An 18470-nucleotide genomic window follows, 5' to 3' on the forward strand; every position below is an offset into this window, starting at 1 on the left:
TTTTATCACTATTTTGGGCGAGACCCAAGGGCATGTAAAATGTTAGGATTGTCTTAGCATGTTTCCTTTGGGTTATATTCCCAAAACAGCAGGCCAAGGGAGATCTATGTGGTTTCAGTATTTGATATCAGTGTTTGAGTATTTTTTAAAGTGATTCTGCAGATTCACTCTGCCAGCAATGGTACCCTCCCTTCCTTATCATCTTTTGGTGGGTTTTTACTGACTTAAGCAATTCTCCTGGTGTTTTGGTGCATCTTACATTTCACTTCTTGGAGGGAGGGTCTACTTCTGCTTCCATGAGCTCTTCTTTTACCAATTTTAGCTCCTCCTGTGAGAATTGTCTGTTCCTATAAGCTTAGTTTGTTTGGTTTTTGTTTAGTTTGTTTTGGCTTGGCTCCTGAAGGGTTTTGTTTTGTTTTGTTTTTCTTCTGGTTTGGTTTTGTGTGTGTTCCTCTGTGTGTCCATTTACAAATTAGACATTCCAGCTGACTTTCTTATCAGTTTCCATAAACTCTATGTAATATAAATATTTAACCTTTTACTGAAAAAAATAAAATGTGAGGGGGTTATTGAAGGACTCTTCTTGATGAAACAGAAGAGAACCGGCTCTCTGACACTCTCTTTCATCTTCAGATCAAAGAGGGCCTCTGAGGCTACAGCCCTGCCCTCGCTGGGTGATCCTCCATGAGTTGCTCTGTGGCCTGCTTCTCCAGGACTGTCCCTTCTCCAGCAAAGGCCAGGGGTGGTGTCTGGCACTTGGGTTTTGAGGCTGCTGACCTAGTAAGGTATGGGATACCACAGGTCCAACCAAAGACATATGGAGCAGGTTGTGAAATTTCAGACATTTTAATCATATAAGGTTATATTGATTCATTAGAATTCTCTTCTGTGGTCACTGCACTTTGGGAAGGAAAAGAGAGGCCACAGCATGAGGTTTGTCTAAGCCCTGTTCCAGATGTCTGTTGCTGAGGAACAAACCACCCCAGACTTAGTGGTATAAACACCAATAATTGATTATTAGCACCATTGTTGTCATCATCATCATCCTCTCTCATGCTTATCATGGTGGGCTGAGTTCAGTGAGGCCCTTCTCAGGGTATCTCATGGCTGCAGTCTGAGGGTGGCTGGGCTGGAGAGGCACATATCTGGAGGTGGACACGGGCTATTGGCTGGGACCCCAGCTGTGACTGTTACTCCGAGCACCTGCATGTGGACTTTCCATGTTGCCTGGGCTTCCTGACAGCATGGCTCCTGTATTCCATCACAAGTTGTCACTTTCATTATTGTCTATTCATCCAGGAAGCCACAAGACCTTCCCAGCTTGGAGGGGAGAGGACATTGATTCAACCTCTTAATATTAACAGTAGAATGATAAGATTCTGGAAGAGCCTGTGGACTAAAAACTATAGTTGAGTCACTTTTGAACAGAATGTGGTCCACTGGAGAAGGGAATAGCAAACCACTTCAGTATTCTTGCCTTGAGAACCCCATGAACAGTATGAAAAGGCAAAATGATAAGATACTGAAAGAGGAACTCCCCGGGTCAGTAGGTGCCCAATATGCTACTGGAGATTAGTGGAGAAATAACTCCAGAAAGAATGAAGGGATGGAGCCAAAGCAAAAACAATACCCAGTTGTGGATGTGACTGGTGATAGAAGCAAGACCTGATACTGTAAAGAGCAATGTTGCATAGGAACCTGGAATGTCAGGTCCATGAATCAAGGAAATTGGAAGTGGTCAAACAGGAGATGGCAAAAGTGAATGTTTACATTCTAGGAATCAGTGAACTAAAATGGACTGGAATGGGTAAATTTAACTCAGATGACCATTATATCTACTACTGCGGGCAGGAATCCCTTAGAAGAAATGGAGTAGCCATCATGGTCAACAAAAGAGTCCGAAATGCAGTACTTGGATGCAATCTCAAAAATGACAGAATGATCTCTGTTTGTTTCCAAGGCAAACCATTCAATATCACAGTAATCCAAGTCTATGCCCCAAACAGTAACGCTAAAGAAGCTGAAGTTGAACAGTTTTATGAAGACCTACAAGACCTTTTAGAACTAACACCCAAAAAAGATGTCCTTTTCATTATCGGGGACTGGAATGCAAAAGTTCGAAGTCAAGAAACACCTGGAGTAACAGGCAAATGTGGCCTTGGAGTACAGAATGAAGCAGGGCAAAGGCTAATAGAGTTCTGCCAAGAGAACACACTGGTCATAGCAAACACCCTCTTCCAACAACATAAGAGAAGACTCTACACATGGACATCACCAGATGGTCAACATCAAAATCAGATTGATTATACTCTTTGCAACCAAAGATGGAGAAGCTCTATACAGTCAGCAAAAACAAGACCTGGAGCTGACTGTGGCTCAGATCATGAACTCCTTATTGCCAAATTCAGACTTAAATTGAAGAAAGTGGGGGAAACCACTAGACCATTCAGGTATGACCTAAATCAAATCCCTTATGATTATACAGTGGAAGTGAGAAATAGATTTAAGGGACTAGATCTGATAGACAGAGTGCCTGATGAACTATGGACTGAAGTTCGTAACATTGTATAGGAGACAGGGATCAAGACCATCCCCATGGAAAAGAAATGCAAAAAAGCAAAATGGCTGTCTGAGGATGCCTTACAAATAGCTGTGAAAAGAAGAGAAGCGAAAAGCAAATGAGAAAAGGAAAGATATAAGCATCTGAATGCAGAGTTCCAAACAATAGCAAGAAGAGATAAGAAAGCCTTCCTCAGCAATCAATGCAAAGAAATAGAGGAAGACAACAGAATGGGAAAGACTAGAGATCTCTTCAAGAAAATTAGAGATACCAAGGGAACATTTCATGCAAAGATGGGCTCAATAAAGGACAGAAATGGTATGAACCTAACAGAAGCAGACGATATTAAGAAGAGGTGGCAAGAATACATAGAAGAACTGTACAAAAAAGATCTTCACAACCAAGATAATCACGATGGTGTGATCACTCACCTAGAGCCGACATCCTGGAATGTGAAATTAAGTGGGCCTTAGAAAGCATCACTATGAACAAAGCTAGTGGAGGTGATGTAATTCCAGTTGAACTATTTCAAATCCTGAAAGATGATGCTGTGAAAGTGCTGCACTCAATATGTCAGCAAATTTGGAAAACTCAGCAATGACCACAGGACTGGAAAAGGTCAGTTTTCCTTCCAATCCCAAAGAAAGGCAATGCCGAAGAACGTTCCAACTACCACACAATTGCACTCATCTCACATGCTAGTAAAGTAATGCTCCAAATTCTCCAAGCCAGGCTTCAGCAAAATGTGAACCGTGAACTTCCAGATGTTCAAGCTGGTTTTAGAAAAGGTAGAGGAACCAGAGATGAAATTGCCAACATCCGTGAATCATCAGAAAAGCAAGAGTTCCAGAAAAACATCTATTTCTGCTTTATTGACTATGCCAAAGCCTTTGACGGTGTGGATTACAATAAACTGTGGAAAATTCTGAAAGAGATGGGAATACCAGACCACCTGACCGGCCTTTTGAGAAACCTGTATGCAGGTCATGAAGCAACAGTTAGAACTGGACATGGAACAACAGAGTGGTTCCAAATAGGAAAAGGAGTACTTCAAGGCTGTATATTGTCACTCTGCTTATTTAACTTACATGCCGAGTACGTAATGAGAAACGCTGGGCTGCAAGAAGCACAAGCTGGAATCAAGATTGCCGGGAGAAATATCAATAACCTCAGATATGCAGATGACACCACCCTTATGGCAGAAAGTGAAGAGAAACTAAAAAGCCTCTTGATGAAAGTGAAAGAGGAGAGTGAAAAAGTTGGCTTAAAGCTCAACATTCAGAAAATGAAGATCATGGCATCTGGTCCCATCACTTCATGGCAAATAGATGGGGAAACAGTGGAAACAGTGTCAGACTTTATTTTGCGGGGCCTCAAAATCCCTGCAGATGGTGATTGCAGCCATCAAATTAAAAGACGCATACTCCTTGGAAGGAAAGTTATGACCAATCTAGATAGCATATTCAAAAGAAGAGACATTACTTTGCCAACAAAGGTCTGTCTAGTCAAGGTTATGGTTTTTCCTGTGGTCATGTATGGATGTGAGAGTTGGACTCTGAAGAAAGCTGAGTGCCAAAAAATTGATGCTTTTGAACTGTGGTGTTGGAGAAGACTCTTGAGAGTCCCTTGGACTGCAAGGAGATCCAACCAGTCCATTCTAAAGGAGACCAGTCCTGGGTGTTCTTTGGAAGGAATGATGCTAAAGCTGAAACTCCAGTACTTTGGCCACCTCATGCAAAGAGTTGACTCATTGGAAAAGACTCTGATGCTGTGAGGGATTGGGGGCATGAGGAGAAGGGGACAACAGAGGATGAGATGGCCGGCTGGCATCACTGACTCGATGGATGTGAGTTTGAGTGAACTCTGGGAGTTGGTGATGGACAGGGAGGCCTGGCGTGCTGTAATTCATGGGGTCACAAAGAGTCGGACACGACTGAGTGACTGAACTGAACTGACTGGAAAATGCAGCCTGCCTTGAGCCACTTAGGGGATCCTCTGACAGCAGGTCCTTTGGTCTTTGGCAGGCCTCACTCCTCCCCCAGGTCAAGGTTACACCCTTGGGCAGCTTCTCACTGGCTCATTGAGTAACCCCCCACCCCTGCCCAAGGCTGCATTACTTGAGTCCCAGCAAGAACTCAGGAACATCACAGACAAACAGCCTGCACCTTCCCTGCATCCTCCCTGCCACAGACATGTGGGGGCTAAACACACTAAGCCTTTCTCTGTCTCTGCTTTTTGCTCATTCCTGTCCTTCCACATTTTCTCATAAGAGGCCCTTTCAGGAATGCCTCCCAGTAACTGCTGCAGGCAAAACCATCATTCTGCCGGGTGTCAGGAAGGAGTGGCTGAGTCTCCTTAGCTAAAATAAAACCTCAGACCAGTGAATATGTAGATAATACCATCTGAATGTAGATAATACCATCTGAAGATTTGTTACAAGTGCAGATTTCAATTTTGCTCCAGTTTCTGTAATTATAATAATCACCCAGATTATCACTCTGGCAGGTAGTCTGGAAACCACACTAGAAAACAAAACTCCTTTTTATTTTATTTATGTATTATTTTTGGCCAAGCAGCATGAAGGATCTTCGTTCCCTGAACAGGGATTAAACCCCTGTCCCCAGCAGTGGAAACGTAGAGTCTTAAGACCACTGGATCACCAGGCAAGTCCCCAGAACTCCTCTTTAAAGGTCAAAGAAAGGTCACTGGCCTTCAGAATGCCACGACAGAAGACCCTGTCTGTGTGACAGTATCTCCCATGCCCCTACCTTGGATTGCACTGACTACTCGCGGCTCTCCAGATGCTGGTCCCTCTTCTCTTGACGCTTCTTCCTACACTGCCACATCTCTTCTCTGAGCACATGACCCACATAGCAATGCTCCCCTGACTATGGTCATTGGTGTGACCTCTGGAACCTCCAGGTCAACCTGTCCAAATCCACACTAAAATCTTCCTGCCAACCTGCCCATCCCACCTGGTCTTCCTCATGGCTGGTGCCTCCACCCACCTGCTCTAAGCAGAAGCCCTCCTTCCCTCTTCTCCAGCTTCCATATCCAGGCCTCAAATCCTGTTAACTCTACATGTAAAGTTATTACAGTTTGGCTGCTAAAGATCTCTTAAGTTCTGTCCCTTCTCTCGTTCCTATGTGCCAGGAGGAAAAGGGAGGCAGAATTCCTGTCCTGTGCACCAGTGGGCTGAGAGACATCAGGCAAAGTCAAGGTCACACAGGATGGAGGAAGGAAGCAAAGCAAAGAACAAGACAGCTGGACACCTGCATACAAAACACAGTGAGGCTTAGGCAGGCAGGTATACTTTAGGTATGGTTCAGTTTAGGCAGGTGTAGTTCAGGCAGGCAGGGAGGTTTAGGTAGGCAGGCGTAGGTGATCTTAGTATCCCTACAATATGTGGGTGATCCCCTTGCCCAGCAGCATCCTAAGAGACCAGCATGATACACCACGCCTGCCTGGGTCCAGGCTTCAGCATCTCCAGCCTGGACCAATGCGGTAATTCTCAGCTGCTCTCACGGACTCCAGGCTTTTCTCCTCCCATGCACTCCACATAGGTGGGGGTCAGTGTAGAGCTGAATCTGCCTCTTTCTCAGCAGCTGTCCAGTCCCTACAGCAGCAGTTCTCAAAGTCAATCCCTGGACCAGCAGCAGCGGCTGCGTCACCTAGGAACTAGTTAGAAATGCACGTTCTTGCCTCCTATCACTCCATCCCCAGACCTACTGAGTCAGAGAGACTCTGGGGGTGGAGCCTGGCAGCCTGTTTTCACCAGCCCTGTAAGTGATTCTGATGTAGCTCTGGGCCTAGAGAACAATGTTCCAACCAGTGCTGGCACCTCCTAGGTGCTTTCTGCCACTGTGCTGGTTCCCTGGCCCTGCCCAATGCTTACACATCCTGGTGCCACCACCAAGCTTCTCAGAGTTCTCTCAGGTGAAGTCTTTGGCATGTTTTATTTCCTCTGTGTACCTTCCCTCCAAGCTCCCTGATAAGTACATATGCTGGCTTGGGCGTTTCCTTGTCTCTGTTCATAACTCTAATACATGTAGGGCATCATGTTCACATCACCAGAGTCATGGTCTACATGCCTTTCCCTTTTTTGCTGTGTCCTTACTGTGAGTGTTCAGAGTGAGATCATATTCCAGTCTTCTCTTTGGTCTGAAAGTCCAGCACAGAGCAGGCCCCATTGGAAGAGTCAGTGAATATTTAGTAAGTACCCAGTTAGGTGACTGATTGGCCTACTGACTCATTCTCCAACTTGGAAGAAAACTCAAAGGAACCTTCATATAAGCTGAAAGCATTTATTTGTCTGCCAGTGTTTTTTTTTTTTAATGTTTAAAAATGTTATTTATTGAAGTATGGTTGATTTATGATATTGAGTTAATTTCTGCTGTACAGCAAAGTGATTCAGCTCTCTCTCTCTCTCTATATATATATATATACTTTTTCATTATGGCTTATCACAGGATATTGAATATAGTTCCCCTGCTATACAGTAGGCCCTTGTTGTTCATCAATTCTATATATATTAGTTTGCATCTTTTAGTGTATAATCTTTGCACACTCCTTCCTAGTCATACCAGTTAACTGTCAAATAAAAACGAGTAGAACTTTTAGTTTGTAGACTTAAGAGAGGTGATTTGATATCTTAGCTGTAATATTTTTAAGTTCCTTCCCACACCATTATTTTAGACTCAGTCCAATTTCATTTAATGCAGGGCAGAGGCTGTTTTATATAACGATTTTTTGTGTGTTGATTTTTTTTTAAGTCACCATAATTAAAACTCATCATAGCTTACAAAACAAAACGAAGTCAAATCACCTAGAGATACTTGTCTTGCAAATGAGGTATCTTGGGAAAATTTTGAGCACTTCTCTCCTGACATTTCTTGACATCCAAGACAATTTTTTACAGATTTCCGCACTTACCTGACAGAGCGTCAGCCCCTCAACAAGCCAACAAACCAAAGTTAACTCCTGTCTTTTCACTTTCTGATGCAAAGGTACCAAAACATTCAGCGAACCATTGCTACAGAGAGGCCTGAAGAAGATTCTGGTAGCCAAATTTGTGATCCAGTTCCAGCAGGAGGCGGTGGAGGAGGTGGGAGTGACTCAGAGGCTGAATCTTCGAGCTTAGGTATGGCCAGTGGATACCCATGGGATGGAAGGTGGATAAGGGAGAGCAGGGAGGTGGGCAAAATCCAGGAGGAGAAAGATGCTTGGCGCCAGCAGGGTAAAAACAGACAGAAGTGTCTCACCAGGAATGTAAAGAAAAAGTGGATTCACAGTGAAGAGAACTTGTACTTGTGCATCAAGGTGATTTTTTTCAGTGTCTTAATCATTTCTTGTTGTGTAAATGTATTTATTGGTGTCCTAAGGATGTTTTCCACTTGTAAGTAAAAGATCCAATAAGAATTCAAGGTCTCCTTCCAAGAAGCCACGTGACAACAATAGGAATAAGACTTGTTTGTATTTAAAATAAAATATCAATACAGTCCCCCCTGAGAGAGGAACCTGGCAGTAAAGAGGTTTTCCATTGGTCTTATGATTTTAAATACACCACCACCCAGGAAAATTTTTTACCAAATACCATCAGCATCCACTAGGGGGTCTGGTGTTCATTTCTTTGAATCTGCCTGAATGGAACTCGGATGTAAATATTCGAAAAGCCTGAGATTGGCTTCTTTTTTGTTTGTTTTTAACTGAAGTATAGTGGACTCACAATGTTGTGTTAGTTTCAGGTGCACAGCAAAGTGATTCTGTTTCACACATATATATTCTTTTTCATATTCTTTTTCATGTTGACTGTTGTAAGATATTGAATATAATTCCCTGTACTGTACAGTAGATCCCTGTTATATATTATGTTATATTTTATTATATTATATATGTGTTTAGTCGCTCAGCTGTGCCCAACTCTGTGACCCTATGGACTGTAGCTGGCCAGGCTCCTCTGTCCATGGAATTCTCCAGGCAAGAATATTGGAGTGGGTTGCCATGCCCATCTCCAGGAGATCTTCCCAACCCAGGGATCGAACCCAAGTCTCCCACATTGCAGGCGGATTCTTTACTGTCTGAGCCACCAGGGAAGCATCTATATAGTGATTAACCCAAAACTCCTAATTTAGCCCTCCCCTGCTTCTTGCCCCTATGATCACGATAAAGTTGTCTTCAATGAAAAGATTGGTTTCTATTTCTTATACCTGTAATAGCGTAAGATTATCACAGCGACGTCCTGATAATCCAAATCTCTTAAATTGAGTAAATGATGGCAGATAACATGTACAGAGCAGTCTGAGCAAACAGCCACGTGTTTCGCGTCCTGCAGGTCTCAGGTCTCTCTGAAAAGCACAAGAGTGGATCCTTTCATGGCCTTTTTTAAATACACATATATAGTTCCATCAACAATTTTAATTGCCTCCATTCTAATCATTTTATCAGATATATTAACTAAACGGACTAGTAAAGGTTTTTCTATTATTAATTCCTTTGACTGCTGAGAGAGATTTGGTAAGGCGGTAGAATAATTGGAAATATGAGGGAAAAGGAAGAGAAAATTCCTTTTTGGGTTTGGTGTTGGATCTGTTGGCATTTGCTGTATAACAAATTATCCCAAAGCTTAGTATCTGAAGCTCACAGCCATGTATTAACCTCCCCCTGCCCCAGTTCTGCAGGTGGGCAGTTTGAGCTGAGCTCTGCCAGGTAATTCCTCAGGGCATTGGGCTCACCCATGCCTCCTTGGTCAGCTGTGGAATAGGCCGCAGGCTGGCTGGCCTGAAGTGGCCTCAGCCAGGGTGGCTTGTCCCTGCTCCCCATGGCTTTTCATCTTGTACAGGCTGTTCTCATGATGAGGGAGAGAAAGTAAGTGGGGACCTACAGGCCTCTCAAAACCCTGGTTCAGAACCTCTGGCAAATTTTGTCGGTTAAAGCAAAACTCAAGGCCAGCTTGATTTAACATGGGGAGAGGCTGCAAAGTCTCAGAGTGATGGGGATGAAGGGAGAGGAAGGATTGTGATCCTTTCTGCAAACAAACTGACATAGCTATGGTGAGCAACTTGTAAAGAAAATAAGAAAAATTCATTGGGATAAAAGGGACAAGTTATTCAAGGACTTGATCCAACTGAAGTTACACTGGAGTACTCTGGGAAATAATGAGTCTCAACTGAGACACAGTGCTGAGACACCTGACCATCACTGTGACACTGGTTGGATCACCATTCACAACAACAGTCCTCTCCAGCAACGCTGGTGAAGGCTTGTAGGCTGCTAGTGCCACAAAAGAGAAGTCCTCTAATTGAAGCGATCTTTTTCCAATGCATTCAGTTGCTTTGTTTCACTTCTTCCAGATCTGAGAAGAGATGGGTCACTTTCTCCAGTGAACTCACAAAAAATCACCTTGCTGCTACAGTCTCCAGCGGTCAAATTCATCACCAACCCTGAGTTCTTCACTGTACTGCATGCCAACTATGTGAGTTTTCCCACACACAGAGGGGGCCTGGCCTGGCTTCTGGCAAGACCCGAAACACAACTTTGCAAAGTATTGGACAGATTAAAGAGGATAGCATTCTAACTCAGGCAAGGGGGTGGGGTGGGGTGGCGTGAGGAGTGGGGACAGGGAAGAGGAACAGAAAAAAGATGGTTCCTTTCTATTCTCTGTGAGTTTCCCCAAAAGGAGAAAAGCTAGATTTAAGAATGCTGTATCTTCTTTGGGTTTTTGTTAGATTCAAATGGGTTAATGTCAGTGAAAGTATTTGGAAACAAAGGTGTATTTTTATTAGAGTTAAATTTTTAAGAGACAAAATTAGGAAATTGACAGATTCCCTTCAACCTGAATCATTTTATAAAATCACTTTCATTAAAGAAAGTTTAAAATAGATAATAGGTTTCCTTTTCATATGATTAGTTTATCAAATAATCCACTTATGGTTAATTTAATGTGATTTTTACATATTTAGCTTTCTCTCTCTCTCTCTCTTTTTTTTTTTTTTTTTTTTTGGTATCATCAAGAAAGCAATGACATGATATTGGCATGCATGCTTGGTCTGACTCTTTGCGACCCCATGGCCTGTAGCCTACCGGGCTCCTCTGTCCATGGGATTTTCCAGGCAAGAGTACTGGAGTAGGTTGCCATTTCCTTCTCCAGGGTATCTTCCCGACCCAGGGATCGAACCTGGGTCTCCTGCATTGTAGGCAGATGCTTTTACCATCTGAGCCACCAGGGAAGTCCACCTGGGAAGCCCCCCTGATATCCTGATATTACTATAGTCACTGCTTTTTTCATTTGACATGTGTTTTCTGTGATTCAGGCACAGATCTAGGTGCTAGATGTAAAGACAGATTAGGGTGATACCTGATCAGCAGAAGCTCCCCGTTTTGTTGGGCAGCAGACATGCAAAAATGAGTCTAATGTGATAGGACAAAGCTGTCCTCTGGGAGGAACAAAGTGCACTGGAAACACACGTGATGCTCTGGACACTCAGGGAGCAGTCCTGAGGAGGCTGAGTCCTGAAAGTTGAAAGTTGACAGGGCAGGGGTTCTAGGCAGTGGGAGAAAGGACTCAGCCTGGGACTGGGTCTAGTGGGGCTGGAGTGTGGTGACAGGTAGAGGTGGGAATAGAGGGTGGAGAATAGCAGCAAATTACCTGGTACATCATGGAAAGGAACCTGGATCTACCTCAGTAGGCAACCAGAACCAGCTGCAGTCTCAGACATTATCATCAGTTACACAATCCAGCTGTTTGAGAGGTTATTTTCTCAGGTAGAATTGTGGGAGAGGGACTGAGGGGTTAAGACAGAGCCTGGTTCAAATGCTTAAGTGAGCAATAATCAAGTGCTTCCCTAAGAAAGGGTCTGGGAGCAGGGAAAAACAACTCAGCCTAAGAGATATTTCTGCAGGGAATCAATCATGCTTGGGACCACTATGATTGAGGGGGATGGTGGGTGAGGACCCAAGAAAGTCTGAGTCCTTTCTGCTTTGCCCCCCCTGAGTTAGGTGTCCCCATTCAACAGTAGTTTGATTAGGTGATGGGAGCTGTGGCAGGGGAGGAGGGACTAGTTTTTGAGCAGGTTATATTTAGGAAACCTCTTGGGCATCTAGTGATTAGATCAAGAGCTGCTGCCCAGTGGTACAGGGGTGAGTCACGGAGGACAAGAAAGCTAGATAGATAGTGGTGCTCTCTGAGCTGTTCCCCAGCCTGCTCTGGCTACTCACAGTCTTTCCCTGAACCACACACACCCACCAGCCCCAGGTAGCATAAAATGGTTATGTGGCACAACTAGAAACTCCTGAAGCTTTCTTCATTTCTTCTCATCTTCCAACCCCTATAAACAGTCACGTTTGTACATAGAAAGGAGTCGCAGACCTTTGAAGATCAGCTCTAAAATTCATACTGGAGTGGGTTGCCATTTCCTTTTCCACCTAAAATTCACAGGGAACTTTAACTAATACACCCTGTTATATAGATGGATAAGAGGAGCAATCCCCTGGAGAAGGGAAAGGCTACCCACTCCAGTATTCTGGCCTGGAGAATTCCATGGACTGTATAGTCCATGAGGTTGCGAAGAGTTGGACACAACTGAGCAACTTTCACTTTCAACACTTTGAAGAAGACCAACGATGAATCTGTGCTGTCAGAGGAGGAACCAGGGAGGAGAGGGAGGAGATGCTCAGAGAGTCAGAAGGAGATTCAGGGGAGCAGAACCAGGCTGGGGCAGAGTGGGTTGGGGAGGGAGGAGGGGGAGGGGAACTTGAGATGCAGGGGAGTTGGACAGTGTCCTAGGATGCTGGAGCAGTGGTAGAGCCAGATTGTGAGGAGGTCCATGTGTGTTCGTGGTGGGCAGGTATTTACTTCTGGAGCAAGATCTCTGCTTCCAAGGCCTCCTCCTCAATGCTCACAATAAATCCCTGTATAGCAACCACATCGCATCCCATTAAGGTGCTCAAAGTATGCTTGGTCTGTGTTTCTCCTAATCCCCACACCCTTCCCCATCTGCCTGGACCCCATCTCAGGGTGCCTACCGAGTCTTCACCAGTAGCACCTGCTTGAAGCACATGATCCTCAAAGTCCGGCGGGATGCGCGCAACTTCGAACGCTACCAGCACAACCGAGACTTGGTGAATTTCATCAACATGTTCGCGGACACGCGGCTGGAATTGCCCCGGGGCTGGGAGATCAAAACGGACCAGCAGGGAAAGGTGAGCATGACTGCTACTGGGGCCCTACATCAGAAGGTGAAGACCCATGAGCAGGTGAGGAGGGAGGTTGATGAGATTCAGAGCCTGTACCTGAGACGTGCTATTGGCCACCAGGCAGAAGGGAGGGTAACTATCTGCATTGGGATTTCTGTCTCTTGATGTTTAGAATGTTTCCAAATGTCCCTGACTTCTGCCCACCGATGCTAGTAGCACCTCCACCAAGTTGTGACATTGCTATGTCCCCTGGGTGGGGAGGAGGGTTGGGGGACAGTATCACACCCAGTTGAGAACTACAGGCTCCACATTTCTTAATTTAGATTTGGAACGTGAAACCAGATTCTATTCAATGACCTTTCTATTGTTTTGCCTCCTTAGTTCCCTCTCAGAGGGTTAAATTATTAATTAAATGGGAGTGACATTATTAAGTTATTCATTGTGATTTCCCTAATAAGCCTTCAGTTCTCATTAAAACAGGGTGAATTGGGCCAATGAAGTGTTACTGGCTTGCATTTTGCTTTTGTGTGGCATTAACCAAAACTAGTCTTTCCCAGGGATGCTGTAGAAGCCTAGCTGAGTCAGCTAAAGCAAGAATGCTCTTTCTTAATCACCATCAATCACTTTCATGTATTTATAGGACAGGTCAAACAGGCTACCGAGGAATCGTCCCTGTGTAATCTTTTATAAACTTTAGTAGAGAGACTCCTTCGCTCTTCTAGTGTCAAAAGAATCAGGAGTGTTGCCAGCAAATATGTGTCTCAACAGGAAACTGCATCATGCAGCTCTCTTCATCTGTGATTATGACCATGTAAAACCACAGTTCCCCGAAGTCGGCTGATGGGGCTTCACAGTGCCCTGGAAACCAGAAACCCCTCTCCCACACTTTGTCATGTCCCAGTACCTAAGCCCTCCGAAATATGGGAGGAAAGATTGTGTCCTCTAATTGATGCAAGTCCGCCAGTACAATGAATCTCTAGGACCAGCTCTGCAGTCAAGGATGACCTTGGCAGGCGGTGCCTTGCATGGTGGAAAAACTACATAGACAGAATCTACTCTTATTTACCAGATGTGGCCTCCACTGGGATAATGACAGTGAAACATGGTGTGGGAAACGTGCTTTCTATACAAAAGAAACAGAGCAGGTTCCAGAACACTAGACCATCTTCTGGTTTCTCACCAGCCAACGTGCTTCTCACTTTGTCAACACGTTCAGAGTCAACAGCCTTCGCTTTTAGTGTGCACCATGTAGGAAGACTCTTGAGAGTCCCTTGGACTGCAAGGAGATCCAACCAGTCCATTCTGAAGGAGATCAGCCCTGGGATTTCTTTGGAGGTAATGATGCTGAAGCTGAAACTCCAATACTTTGGCCACCTCATGTGAAGAGGTGACTCATTGGAAAAGACTCTGATGCTGGGAGGGATTGGGGGCAGGAGGAGAAGGGGACAACAGAGGATGAGATGGCTGGATGGCATCACTGACTCGATGGACGTGAGTCTGAGTGAACTTCGGGAGTTGGTGATTGACAGGGAGGCCTGCCATGCTGTGATTCATGGGATCGCAAAGAGTCGGACACGACTGAGCGACTGATCTGATCTGATCTGATCTGATGTAGGAAGAGGAGGGCTGGTCCAAGCTGTTTGGTGCCTTTGAATGCACATCATCCCCACAAGGAAGACCAAATGGCATCTGACTCACCTGTCATCTTGAAAACCTGGAGAGGGTGGACACAGCCTCTGCCCAACATCAATAGGGATTGCATGTGCACCTCAGGTTGGCTCCAGGGTTGAGCTGTGGAGGATGGTTGTCATCCAGGTGGTGGTGGGGCCCAGGCAGTAGGACAGGTGACAGCCTGTCGGGGACAGGTGTGAGATGGAGGTGGCCTCTACTATGGAATATGCACGTAACAACAAAGTAATACGAGGCCTCTGAAGACCTGCTTTGTGAAGGAAACAGAATCTTTGTCTTGAGAAAAAGCATATCTTTTAGTATAATTTTCTTCAGAAAATAGAAATAAACATCTTAAAGATATGTTTATCATCTACACAATGGCACAAGAACGCATGACTTATATTGAGCAAGAAGAACCCACACATAGAAAACAAGCCAGAGGAAAGCAGACAGAAGAAAACAGAACCGGCGCAGGATCTAGCAATCCTACTCTGGGTATTGATTCAAAAGAACTGAACTCAAAATCTCGGAGATATCTGTACTACTGTGGTTTAATCAAATAGCAAAGATATGGAAGCAACCTAAATGTCTCTTGATGGATGAGTGGATAAAGAAAAGGTGGTATATACATACAAGGGAGTATTATTTAGCCTTAAAAAAGAAGAAGATTCAACATGGATGAACCTGGAAGACATTGTGTTAAATGAAATTAGCTAATCACAGGACAAAGACTGCATTATTCCATTTATATGAGAGATCTAAAACAGTCAAACTCATAGAAATGGTAAAATCATGGTTGCCCAGGGATGGGGGCAGGAGGAAGTAGGGAGTTTCTGTTCAACAGGAATAGAGTTTTAGTTATACAAGATAAGTTCTAGAGATCAGCTATCCAATATTGTGCCTATAGTTAACAGTACTGTACTTTATGCACTTTAAATTTTTTCTTTTATTTTTTTACACTTTAACATTCGTTAGAAAGGAAAACTCATTAAGTGTTCTTACTACAGTTAAAAACTAGAAAAGGATGTGGGCTGGATAAATGGTTTAAGATTTCATGGAACAACGAAATGTAACAGCGTAGGGATAAAAGAGAGGAGAAATGACACTATGTAAAATCGAATCCTGGTTATAGAGTATGAACGTGGAAGCAGCCCCCAAAGCACGGAGAAGGTACCCTTTTGCAACCAGTGAAGGATACAGTGAAAAAAATATATGAAAACCAGAAAAAAATGTATCTCACTTTCTCAGTAAGAACCAATTTAATATCACAAACTCCCTTAAGACCCCTTGCCTGTGTGCTTCTTTGTAGAGTTTACATGTTTGTTCTATGTACTGTCTTGTCTGTTTCTCCTGGCAGAATTTTAAGCTCTTTGAGAGCAGGGGTCTTTGTGTTGCTCATTGATGAAACTTCTGAGGGCCTAGAATAGTGTCTGGCACATAGCTGGCCCTCACTAAGTCTCTGTTGGATGAAAGGCTTATAGATATTCTTGAAGAAGAAATTAAAATAATGATACAGTAGCAATAAGTAAATATGAACTATAAATATTAAATTATTAATTAAATATTTAAAATAAAGCTTTGATCTACAACAGATTGTTCAGATGGGCAGATTAATTGGACTTACTGAGTTACAGTAAAATTAATTAAAATAAATGCTACTCTGGAATGTCTTTACATCGAGACTTTAAAAATCTTATCAATATACAGCCATGATAATGTGAAAGTCATTTACAAAAGAATTAAAAATCAGACAAACCACAAACTTCCCATCCATAAAACCAAACTGTAGAAATCCACAGAACAATGACTACAGGTTATTGATGAGATAGATTGAAGCTCAATAATCCCATTTCCAGAAAACATTGTTATTGAAGTGTGAAGACAGTAGGGAAAATCCTCATGTGCAAGACTTCAGGGCTCACCCTACTCTTTTGCCTGCCCTAAGAAAACACCAAAAGCCATTCTCAGATGGCTCACAAATGATACAGAAGAGAAAATCAATAATGGGAAAATCAAGCATTGAAAAACTTTGGTGATGGATATTTTAATCAATAAAATACACAAATATAAATGTAAATAATTTCTTTAAAATGATAATGCTTTGTATTGAAAAAGCTCAATAAAGTATGGAAAAATATGTATAATAAAAATGGAATACTCATATAAGAACAATTTGGATCAGTATCCCTGGACCACAATTAAAAAGATGAGGAAACAGAGTCAACTGGCAACACAGCCCCCCAGCCTTTTATGGGGTCAGATGCAAGAGCCTATCCTTAAGGAAGAAATCAGGCCTTACTGGAGACATTCAAGCAAAGATTGGACAACTACTTTTCCAGAACAGAAAGGAAACTCATGCATCAAAAAAGGTGACTAATAATGTACCAAAAGAATATGGCTGCACAAATACTAGAATCTAATCAGATAAAACATTTTAAGGAATTTCTTGGAACCTACAGTAAATTTATAGAAACCTGCTTTTTAGACTGTATTAAAGACTTTACAAGAAAAGAAATAAAACCTGAAGAGACCACCTGTTCAGAATATTGCTTACAGAAGTATTTAAAAATGACTCAACAAATATCTATGAGATTTCAGGAATATCATATTCAGCAGAATGAAGCCCTGGCTGCCAAAACAGGACTCCTTGGCCAGCCATGATAGAGAAGTCCTAATGGATGGACTTTTGATGAAAGATTGCCAACAGCTATTGCACTGGAAATGAGGATTCACCTGATAGAATCCCCTGAAAGTAATGGCCACCATGTTAAATCTGGCAAATGGAAACCACTGGAGAAACAACATTGATGTATACAGGAGTGGTCAAAATAGAAGGTCTTATTGTTCAATGAAAATAAGATGCAACACTTGTTGAGGCCTTAAGATTCAGCAGCTTGGTCACTTGATTAAAAAAAATAAACCATTGTTTCTTCAATAGTGACTGTTAATTTTAAAGCAAAATATGTGTTCAATCATGTATGAGATAGAAAAAATTTTATTACTAAAAATAAAATAAATGAAAATCACTGGAAAAAAAAAAAGATGAGGAAACAAAAAGTGGGTGGGTGAGCAGGGCAAGGAAAGTGGTACTAAGTTCCTAGTTGGGTGTAAGGGGAGGTCAAGTGGATAATCTGAAAAACAAAGGCTAAATATAGTTGCTTGACAAACTTAAAAGGCAATCATTGTACCATTTAAAGCAAGAGTTTTCCCTCTTGAATTCCTACAAAAGATAAAATCAAACAAAATACAGTGTTTGTATCAAAAACACACAAAAGAATCCACAAGGAAGCAAAGAAAATTAGAATTTAAAAATAAAATGACAACGGTAAAGCCAAGCATAACAACTGTGGCAGCAAGTGGAAATAGGATAAACTTGTTACTCCTTACACTTAGTAGTACTCCGCATAGGGAATGCTATCTCCTTACCGAAAGGAGCTACTATCAGATTTGATACCAAACAAATATATCTTTAAAAAAGACATACCTAAGAGATAATTTAGAATGTTTAATAGTAAAAGAATAAATATTAATATAGTATGAAAACAATAACAGAAAAATCAGTGTTGGTGTATTAATATCATACAAAGGAGAGTTGAAATCTAAATCCTAAAAATGAGGTCAAAGAAAGATTTTATATTCATCAATGGCACAGTTTAAATTACAATAATCATATATACATTATGAGCCAAAAGAACAAGATACGTATTATATAAAGAAAAATAAAAGAACTGCAAAGGAAATGAAGAAATGCAAAAGGTAGGCAAATGTGTTTTATATCCATCAGTTCAATAGATTAAATAGACAAAATAAGATTTGAATACTTTCCTGTTAATGGAACATATATTAATTCTTTCATTTAAAATAAAGCTTACATTAACCTTAATTGCATACAATTTTTATCTGAGATATCTAAAATAGTCGTATTAATAGAAACAGAAAGTAGAATAGAGGTTATCAGGAACTTGGGGGTGAGGCAGAGGAGAGAATGAGGACTTATTTCTTTTAATGGGACCATAGTTTCAGTTTTGGAAAGTGAAAAAGTTTAGGA

At 42.4% G+C, this 18470-nt stretch overlaps 1 protein-coding gene and 1 pseudogene across 10 annotated transcripts in view; both read left to right on the plus strand.

The window, feature by feature from the left end:
- The window catches only part of HECW1 (HECT, C2 and WW domain containing E3 ubiquitin protein ligase 1), a 481203-nt gene that overhangs the window by 367539 nt on the left and 95194 nt on the right, over positions 1 to 18470 (plus strand). For all 10 annotated transcript variants that reach the window (XM_027539200.1, XM_027539204.1, XM_027539202.1 and 7 more), the window contains 3 exons: positions 7567 to 7700; positions 9910 to 10031; positions 12572 to 12757. In XM_027539200.1, the coding sequence (XP_027395001.1) occupies positions 7567 to 7700; positions 9910 to 10031; positions 12572 to 12757 (442 nt within the window). The remainder of the gene's footprint in view (positions 1 to 7566; positions 7701 to 9909; positions 10032 to 12571; positions 12758 to 18470) is intronic.
- On the plus strand, positions 15736 to 17393 carry LOC113891321 (annotated as a pseudogene).

This window comes from Bos indicus x Bos taurus, chromosome 4, assembly GCF_003369695.1.
Source record: "Bos indicus x Bos taurus breed Angus x Brahman F1 hybrid chromosome 4, Bos_hybrid_MaternalHap_v2.0, whole genome shotgun sequence".
Taxonomy (NCBI): Eukaryota; Metazoa; Chordata; class Mammalia; order Artiodactyla; family Bovidae; genus Bos; species Bos indicus x Bos taurus.